At 31.0% G+C, this 10,651-nt stretch overlaps 1 protein-coding gene across 1 annotated transcript; it reads right to left on the bottom strand.

Annotated features, from left to right (window-relative positions):
* Positions 1-3,741: 3,741 nt before the first annotated feature.
* Positions 3,742-8,300, bottom strand: LOC112507327 (endoglucanase 11). The gene is made up of 5 exons (XM_025111873.1): positions 8,067-8,300; positions 7,767-7,979; positions 7,498-7,698; positions 7,133-7,387; positions 3,742-4,490 (listed from the first exon to the last, which is right to left on the bottom strand). The coding sequence occupies exons 1-5, from the start codon at positions 8,298-8,300 to the stop codon at positions 3,843-3,845; spliced, it is 1,551 nt and encodes a 516-aa protein (XP_024967641.1). The 3' UTR covers positions 3,742-3,842.
* Between the last annotated feature and the right edge of the window lie 2,351 nt (positions 8,301-10,651).

The raw sequence follows: 10,651 nt of genomic DNA on the forward strand, positions 1-10,651 counted from the left end.
GATAAGTTGTATCAAATAGTTGATGATGAAAAAGAAATTATGAGTAGAGAAATAACATATTCAAGGTTAGAATAATATTTTAATGTACCAAAGTATCAACCCAACCAACCCGTACGGTTTGGGTTGGGTTGGGTTGCACTTTCATTTGAGTTGGGTTGGGTTAAGATTTTTCAAACCGCAAGCATTGGATTGGGTTATTCAAATGTCTTCAACCCGATCAACTCAACCCATGAGCACCCCTAATGATTAGGATTGAATATTTCATCGGTATCGTATTCAATTTGTTGTTCCGTACCTATCATAATTTGGTTTACTTGTATGGGAAAAAGTCGGGCATTAATTCAGTTAGGTCATTACCCCATACTATGTTCCTATAACTAAAGAGGCATAAAAACCGCTCACTCGTTCGGTCCTCGTTGTCCCGGTTCCTACGGTGCGGAAAAGTATTACTTTGGTATGAAAAAGTAGGTAGGATTTGACTTTTGAGTCTGATAGTCGAGGATAGATATTTACTTTTATTTTATTTTATCATTAGAAAAATCAGAAGCAACATCTGACGTTGACAATCTTCATGAATTGTTTTTGTTGCTTTCCACGAAAACATAATGAATGTCTAGATTTGTAAATGGGGTAAAAAGACTAAAATGCCCCTTAAGTGAGCGGCATATGGGGGATTTAACGGTAGATTGCTAGAGACGGGTTTAAAGCAAAATGCCTATCAAGGTTTGTACAGTTTTCTTTCAAAGTAGGGACACTTTCGTATTTTTGAACAAACCACGGGTACCGTTTGCGTAGTCTAAGCTAGTAAATAATTACGAAAATTTTAATAAAAGTAGCGATTAGGTGTACCCGACGATAGAAAAATATCAATAAATACATAAAAGTAGAATAAAAGAAAAAGAGAAATGTCACGGTATATATATATAAAAAATCTCAAATAATATTTCATCCTTTAAAAATAGAGTTAAATGCATGAATTAGCAATCTACTTTCATAAATTTTCTTATTATAGCATTCTACTTTTGTTTTTCTTTATTACAACAATGTACTTTCAAATTATTTTTTATTAAAGTATCACATTTTAAAAATCTACCGATTATAGCAATGGGTAACTTGTTACCTTTTAAACTGGTTAACCCCTTGACTTTTTTTGCTTGTGTGACTTTAATGGGGAATGTGGTTGACACATCATTTTGATGACTTAATTAAAATAAAAATAAATTTTTTTTTCAAATTATTATTAGTGATTTTCATTTTTCGTTGCTATGATTTAAATTTTTTTTTATTTTTTTAACTTTTTCTTATTAAGTGCATGCAAATTAAATATTTTAGAGTAAAATATTTCTTAAATAAATATGCTACATTATTTTCGAGATATATTTTGTTTGTAAAAAAAGTAACACTTCTTATTTTATGTTGTTCAAAAAAATACATATCTTTTAAAGTTCTCTCTAAAATGTTAACGAAATAAATTGCGTTCTATAAATTTTTAATATTGTTATATTAATAAATACTTCAAAAAAAATCTAATTAATTTAATATATCTATACATCAAGTAAAAGTTTTTGAACAAATATAATATATTCTTTAAAAGATAATATTTTTTGGTAAAAATGGAACAATTTTTTGTTTTCAAAAAACACATTTAAAAAATATATTAGCGAGATAAGTTGTCTTCTGCTAGTTTTATTAATATTAATATATTCATGAATAACTTAGAATTTTTTTAATTCATTTAATATATTTATTAAATAACATGTAAAATATCTGAATATTAAAACTAAAAGTACATTGTTTAATAAGAATTAGTAGATGCTATAATAAAATAATTTTGAAAGTACAATGTTGTAATAAAAAATTCACATCACTATAGTACATGTGGACATTCTACGTGGACAATGAGGTGACATAAAAACCTGGTATAATGAGTAAATTTAAATCAAAAGGTTACTCAATATTATAATGGTAAATTTTTCAAAGTACAATGTTATATTAAAAAATAGTTTAAAAGTACATTGTTGTAATAAGAAAAATTGGAAGTACAATGCTATAATAAAGAAACTTATGAAAGTAGATTGCTATTTTGTGTATTTTACACTTAAAAATAATACATATGTTTATTTCATAATTCATGACATTTTAAGTTATGTCATTTTTTGTTTTCATAATATTCTTCAGAAATTTTCTTCAATTATTCTATCCCTGATTACTCATAATCAGTTAATTTTTTTTCGAAATATAAGATATTTTGATATAATGATGGAAAATGAGTTCTTTCGTCTCAAAATCTGAATAATATTCATATTCGTTATTGAAATTCTTCTGGATATTATTTAAGAAAACAAACAAAATACGTATTATGAAAAAAAGGGGATTGACTAGACAAAAAGTTAGAATCTCGCCTAACTTCCTATCTTCGTCTATCGTTCTTCTTCTTAGAAACAATCATTTGCCTACTTTTCCCCTAACCGGGCAACAAGCTTTTTCAAAATCAAGTGATCAGTGGCGACCGACTTTAGAAAACCATTCTAAATATCTTTTCTAAGTTTGTAAAGAAATAAATATCTGATACGACAAAAGTTTAGGTGCAAATTCAGAAGAATTAACTTTGCTTTTGTTTACGTTTTTAATAGTGAAAAAGAAGTTTTTAGGAACAATCGTTTTTTTTATGACAAAATTACGTATAAAAACATTAGAGTAAATTACATGTTTCAAACAGATGATTATATGTTTTTAACGATCATTGTCTTTTTTTTTTTTTAATTTAACTGACTGTGCTCCTATGGTTGCATTTTTACAACAAGCTCGGTCCTCAATGCAATCACGGGGATCCAGGTCGTTGATTTATTTAGGAACAACTCATTTAAAAAATGCAATCATAGAAGCACAACTCGCCAAAAAATTTATACCACTAGCGATGTAACTCGTTAAAAACACAACCACAAGGATAAGTTCCGTTGAATTTTAAAAGGGGATAAAGAAACCACAAGGGTGGTGCCTGATTGGTTTGAGTATGGCTCCAAAAGTCAAAAGTACCAGGAGGTCTCAGGTTCAAATTCAAGGAGAAATAAAAATCCTCTTGTGGCCACTGAGGTTCAAATGCGGTGACTTGAAGCTATCTGCAAAGCAGGTGGTCGTCTTGCGATTAGTCGGCTCGCATAGCAGGTTAGATATCCAGGTTAATCAAAAAAAAGAGGAGGGGATAAAGAAAAAACACCAAACTACATGGACGAAAAATGTAATTTCCTAACATATAATAACTATTTTTATGTTAGATTTTATTTGTTTACCTTTTAATAGTTTCATTAAGAGTCAGCCTTTGAATCATTAAGAGGTAAATCTTGTTTGACAAAAAAAAAGTTTGTCTCTTAATGGTTGTAAAACCCTCTGAATGGTTTCGTATGATGAGTCTCCCTTAACCATTAAGCGTCCTAATTTCATTGTAAACATTACCAAATAATTATATTTCATTTTTCACTATATCATGAGAGTCTCTTAATCATTCTGATCACTTAATCATTTTGCACTAAATTATTCAGCAACTGCCAAACAACCCCTTAGTTAACTTAATCGTAATTAAACAAAAATATTGTAATTATAATATTATGATTTTAGTAGTAAATAAAATAAATTCAATTAATAAGATTAGGATTTCTATAAATGAACAAGAAAATAAATATAAAAGGATTTTAAACTTACAAAAATATCATAATTATATAATTGAATACATACATGTTTGGTATCAAGAAAACTGAATTTTGGGCTTCACCAATAAATTTAAGCCACAAAAAAAACACACACATACCAAAACACTATACATGATTCATTGTATAAGTTTTTACTTAATAAAAAGCATGTAAAACTGTATTCTCTAAATAATTTAACTTTGCAAAAATTCCGACAAGCGGTGCTGTATTATACGTGCACGCTTCTGTCTGCATGTAATTTCCTCTTTTGTCATTGAACTCGTCGTTATGGTTGGGTCCACCGACCAATGCCCCAACCACAATGTTCGGGTTCGGATCCGTGGAACCATACCAATTGTCATAGCCTTGAGTGCACCCAATGAACCCTTTGTTCTCTCTATAGGACACCATTGATGCACCTCTATGGTGAACCCTAGTAGGGAACCTTGGGCCAAAGCCCACTAGATAACTCATGTTTAATGGATTAGAGCCCAAAATATAATCCACTTGAGATTTTGAAAATTGAAGTAGCTCTTCAGAAGTTACCTCTCCTCCATGGCATTTCAGCTCTTTTCCGTTTGATTTTCGGAGTAAATCTGAGTACACTAATACCAAAAATGCCCCCGAAGACACATATTGCATGTTGTTCCATTGTCGAATGTATATGAGGCCTCCAGGGGTAAGTCCGACATTGTTCTTTGTACCGTTGTTTTTGTTTAGGCACGAGCAGATGTAGTACTCGGCTTTCGATTGGTATTTTTCTAGCATGTCTTTGTGCTTCATGTGCTTTTCTTCTGTAAGCAGCTGCATAAATGAGATATTTTGAATTTTAATAAAGTGTTAACTGTTAACATAAAATTTATATTAAAAACACATGTTGAATTAAAAATATATATATATATATATATATATATATTTGTAAAATATGCATATTTGCAACATGAAATTTTCATTTCAATCATGGAGGAAATCAAAAAGGGAGTAATAATTCCTACAAAGACTACACTACATACCATATGGGTGTGTCTCCACTTATAACTTCAATCAAAATCACTAGTACCTTCCTCACAAAGACTATATATATAAAATATTATATATATATATATATATATATATATAATGGTTTTTATAAACTTCTGTTTATTTCTTATTGTTTCTCAATGTTAGAATTCCTCATCAACTAGACAGACGTGGAGTTTGGACCATTTATCTTTCATATATGTTGGAACATCTTTCTTTTCTTATGGTTTTTTTGGATAATAATCTAATAAGATTCTACATATGACGAAAGATCGTATGAGAATGAGAGTTAAGATAAAAAACGTAAAAATAAATCTAAATCTTTGATTACTTTTAATCTCAAACCCACTTATGAATCATGTTAAAAGATAAAAAAAAAAGATGTTGAAAGGTAAAAATAGAAGAAAAATATGGTAATGATGAAAAGGGGTGTGTAAAAATTAAAAAGAGTGGAATGGATAGAGAGGAAGTGGAGCATAAATAGGTGAAGCTAGAAGCTTAGCCACAGTCTACCACAGTTATTTGACATATGGCAAAGACAATTCTCATTTAAAAAGCCATCACCACCCCCCATGTGCCCTTCTATATGACCCCCCATATTTGTACTCTTTCCTTCCTTATAAATGAGATGCCTTCCTTACTCCATTCACTACTTTCCCCCTTTTTCTAATCTTAATAACAAATGTTACTATATGTTTGTTTACAGCTTAATCAATAAGTCACTAGGTCTATTTGTTCCCTATACAATTAAACTTTTCTCTTAATACCATCGGTGTATTTTATTCATACTGTATCAGATACTGTCTACTTTGTCCACACCTAAACTCACGATCTTTAAACATATCAAATAGAAGAAGTATCCAGCGAGTATGCATTAATATGTCACATAATTCAGAGAGAAAGAGAATCCTATTCTAAAGTGACGACTATTCAACTATATGCTTTTTATCTTTTGATTTGAATGAAATCTTAAAAGTCATAAAAAAAATCTATAAAAAGATAGAAGAGGCCTATATATTTGAATGCTCTAAATAAAAATCACATCTATTTCGTTATAAATATATTTATGTAGCTTTCATAAACAGTTTAAATAAGACGTGTAAAAATGAAGGTCTTATTAGTCACTTTTGAACTATTGCTTCTAGCGTTTCTACAAGATCTATACTAAGGAGGTTTTGAAGGTTATTGAATTAAATAAGAAATTTAATAGGTTATATTACTAATTATACACTTAGGGTTGTTTATTTACCTTTTAATAGTTCCGAGACAACTTCTGAATCGTTAAGAGATGAATCTTGTTTGGCAAAAAAAAGTCTGTCACTTAATGGTTCTAAAACCCTCTGAATGATTTTGTATCCAGGATCTCCCTTAACCATTAAGAGCTCTAATTTTATTGTACATAATTACCAAACTGTTATATTTCATTTTGTACTATATCATGAGAGTCTCTTAATCATTCTGACCATTTAACAAACCATTCAGCAATTACCAAATTAGCTAAATAACTCAAAAATGACATCTTATTATATGAAGATTAAGGTATCTTTGATATGCAAATATGATTGGATTAGACGATGAGATTAAGATAGAGAGGTGATATAATTCCAGAAATAGTTTAATGATTTATTAATCTTCCAAGATCTCCTTAATTTTTGTTTTGCTCATTTTGTTTGGACAAACAAAATGCATTTTCCCATTTAAGTTGTCTTATCTTAATCTAATATATTACATCAAACTGTGAAACAATAAATTATATGCTAACTACTGTAAAGAAAAATAAAAAAAATTTAAATATTAATTATTTATTTTTAAATATTTTTAAGAGTTTACTAGCGTTTCAATTTTAAATATTAATATAATTATCATATAGAGTCGTGTTAACGTGAGACAAATTTGTTTTCGTTAGACTCATAAAACCATAAAATAACACTGCAACTTTACAGGAAAACATTATAAAATATTAAACCTTCACAGTAAAAATACCATGAAGGTTACTTTCGCAGTATTTGCTTTGAAATTTAATATCATTTATGTGGTCTCAGGGGTCTAACGAAAACAACTTAGTTTGACATAAATCCAATCAATTGAGATATTTATAGAAATGATAAAAATTCATTTATTATGAACCGAAGACGATTAGAATTTATTAATTATGATTAATATGTTAAAATAACTAAAATATTTTTATTTATTTTATTTTGGGCATCGAGCCTCGCGTTTCCGTTTTCAAAAACTTTGGTTCAATCTATTTTTCAAACTTTGTATTGTCATTTCAAAAGAAGCGACTCTTTTTATCACCACGCTGAATTTGGGGGAACCAACAGTACAACAGATTAAAATGGAAATGGAAATCATCAACGATGGCGGAAAATTGATCATGTGCGAGTGGAAGGAAATGGGAAAAAACGTTATGTAGGGAACTGTACCTGAGATGCAAGCACTTGAATACCAGCGAATTTAACATCCCAACTGAATTCAGTAATCGACCAGCCGATGCCACCGAAGGAATCGCCATTATCGATCATATAATTCAAGTAATGGTGGTTGTCGGTGGCTCTGTATAACCATATCGCGGCCCACAGCAATTCGTCCTTGTAACCACTCACTGATGTGTAGTAATTCTTCGCAACTCCAATGTTTTCGTCGTATTTCCCTCTGTACTTATCCCCAAATTCGAATAACTACCAAAAAGATCAAATCGTTAACATTCTCTCAGTTTACCAGAAATGTTCTGATGTACACACTAGGTACGATCGTAGATCAGATATGGAAGATCAAATCATTTGAGTACCTGTTGTGCATGATGCAATAACAGATGAGAGTAATGTGGATTTGTTTTTTTGAACACAATGGAGGCCGCGGCCATAGCGGCGGCCGTTTCTCCTGCGAGATCTGAACCTGGATTGTTCTCGTCGATCTTATATGCTTGCCTTGACGTCGTCATGTCCTCCGGCCGTTGCCAACAGTAATGGTCGGTGTATCCGTCACCCACCTGTCACGTTATCTGTTACAACTTACACGTGTACCGTACACACAGTAAACAGCATAGTAATCAGTTACCTCAGCCCATAACACGTTAGGGCTAGTGTGAGCTTTGATGAAATAATCTGTGCCCCATTTGATTGCCTCCACGGCGTGCTCCAACTCGCCGGCACCGGAAATGTATTCGCCGTACTCGATAATACTCCACGACAGCATTGTGACGGTGAATGCCATCGGTAAACCAAACTTGACGTGGTCTCCGGCGTCGTAATAACCTCCGACTAAATCCACCTATCCGACGGAAAATCAACAAATCAAAACAAGCAAAACCTAATAAACAAAAATATACAAACAACAGCCTTAATGTTGGTGACGTACGCCTTGTTCAAGACCGTCGGTGAGGCCGGAATTGTCGCGCCAGGTGACACGTTGGTTGTACGGAAGACGGCCGGAGCGTTGGGCTTCAAAGTAAAGCAGGGATTTAGTGAGGGCGTCTGCATAATTATGTACAGGAGTGGATCTGAAGGAGGCAAAAATGGAGAAGAGAGAGAGAAGGAAGCAGCAATGGTGTGAAATTGATAATGGCAGCTTCTTCTTCCTCATCTTTATCATCATCTTCTCCATTTTTGACTGAAAATCAAAATTGGATCTCCCTCCTAAAGAGAATTTAGGAGCCAAGAAGAGGTGTGGGAGTATCAGAGTGCTCTGTCCAGTGGTGTTCGTTTTATAAAGTGGCAAAGAAGATGAAAATTCCATGAGATACAGAACAATTAATGGTATTAAATAATTTTATCATATTTACATAACATTAACTTCCACATATTTAATATATTATATGATTGAATTTGAATTTCGACGAGAAAGAAAGTTATGGTAAGAAATGTAAGAAAAAATCTCTACCTTGATTGAATGTCAACACCAATGAATACTGAGATGCATAATATTAATTCCCTTATAAAGTGCAATTTATGGGTGAGTATAAGATTAAGAGGATGTCTGGTTAGAAGTATTAAACAGTAATCAATGAGAACGAAAATAAAAAAAATTGTTTGGTTTTCTACAATATAATATGGACTCGTTCTTTCATAAGCCCAACATTTCATTCATGATTAAACTGGGGGAATGAAAATTCATTCCCATTTTCATTCACTGTCATTTTCATTCCTCAGCATGAGCCAAACAGACCCTAAGAATAATCAAAGGTTCATATCTTTTATTATGCTACTTACCATAACTTCTCTACTCATACCATTCTTCACTTATATGCATATTAGATACATGCATATTAAATTCCAATTATATATACATATAACATATTTGACATATTTTATAAAATAAAGAAAATGAGGGTTTTGTTATCTACTCTGCTCCGACAACTTTTTTATATTGTTATTTAAGGGTGTATTTCGTATATTGGACAAACAAAACATGGATTACTGTTTCATGTTTGATAGCATTTTTATATGAAACAGACAGAAACATAGTGGAACAGGCGTTTTCCATCTCGCCCACATGGAACAAAGTTGAACAACCTTATATTTTACCAATATGTCTCAAAATAAAACTTTATTCAGGTCTAAAACATCAAATACACCTACATTTTTACATTCAATCCATCTTTTAAATTTTATTTTATCATAATTTATGCTATTTAAACTTTCGTTTTACTGTTCTCAAAATAATATCTTTATATAGTTTTTATATTTTGGTTAATTTATATAATTTATTAAATATTAATAATATAGAAAATGTATAAAATAAAAATTCCAAAATATGTAAACTTCTTATTTTGATGTCATTTTAATCGTATTGACGAAAACTTTCTAACGATGTATTTTGTTTTAAAAAATATTTATGTTATCATAATTTAACAAATTACATAGATTAATCAAAATATATAAAAGACATAAGTAACTCACTATGGGTAAACTGATCATTTTATTTGTTTAGTCATATCCAGTTCCATCTTATCAAACGTTGTACAATTGTTTGTTTTGTACTGTCTTATCTTGTTATGTTATGTCCTGTCTATATATCAATGCACTAAAATAAAAAAAACTTCAAGTTCAGAGAATTTTTTAAAACTTGATGTGAAGATAAAAATATTAAATTTTTATTCATTACCACCATTAAAATTGAAGTATTATTATTATTTTATATTTTTTTAAAAGTGTTTTGAAATTATAAATTTGTAGAATATTTTAGTAATATAATAAAAAAGAGTATGATAGAAACAAAAATAATATGTCTTTTGTTTCAAATAAGTGTTTATATTATCATTTTAGTGGTTGTTTGTTTATTTCTTAATAGTTTCATTAAGAGGTAATATCTGAATTTTTAAGAAGTGAATCTTGTTTGATAAAAAAATATGTCTCTTAATGATTCCAAAATACTCTAAGGGTGCGTTTGGTTTGTAGGAATGTTTCTGAGGGATTTGGATTCCCAGGAGGGATTTGGATTCCATGGGATTTGGATTGGATTGGATTTAAAATCCATTCCTGTATTTGGTTTGCAGGATTTGGACATAATATGACCATAGTACACTTCCATGAACTTCAACTATATATCTTGAAGAATCATAAAACTGCATATAGAAGTTGACTAGAAATAGCAAAATTCCTATGATCATGCATCTGAAGAATCAGTTTAAGCAAGCATATAGCAATGACGATGAAACCATCATATGTACAGAGCACACTTAAACAAAAACTATATACTTGAGAAAAGTTTTCATCAAACAAGGAGGACTACTCTGTTCATACCTATTCAGATTTAAGCATCTACAAAAGGTGTTATATGATTTACCTGCTGAGAGTGATGCGAGAAGGCGGCGAACAGGAAAGGCATTTTGGCTCAAGGGGTTTTGGCTCAAGGCGGTTCAGGGCGCAGCTTTGCGAGGGGAAAAGGAAGGGAGCACCGGCGAGACGACCTTAGGGCACAGCTTCGCAAGGGACGGGAAGGGA

Source organism: Cynara cardunculus, assembly GCF_001531365.2.
Source record: "Cynara cardunculus var. scolymus isolate 2C chromosome LG 2, CcrdV1, whole genome shotgun sequence".
Classification (NCBI taxonomy): Eukaryota; Viridiplantae; Streptophyta; class Magnoliopsida; order Asterales; family Asteraceae; genus Cynara; species Cynara cardunculus.

Coding starts and splice junctions, on each gene's coding strand:
- LOC112507327 (XM_025111873.1), bottom strand. CDS start 8,300: ATGATAAAGATGAGGAAGAAGAAGCTGCCATTATCAATTTCACACCAT. Junction 7,980..8,066: donor CCGACGGTCTTGAACAAGGC/GTACGTCACCAA, acceptor TCCGTCGGATAG/GTGGATTTAGTCGGAGGTTA. Junction 4,491..7,132: donor TTCAAGTGCTTGCATCTCAG/GTACAGTTCCCT, acceptor TCATTTATGCAG/CTGCTTACAGAAGAAAAGCA.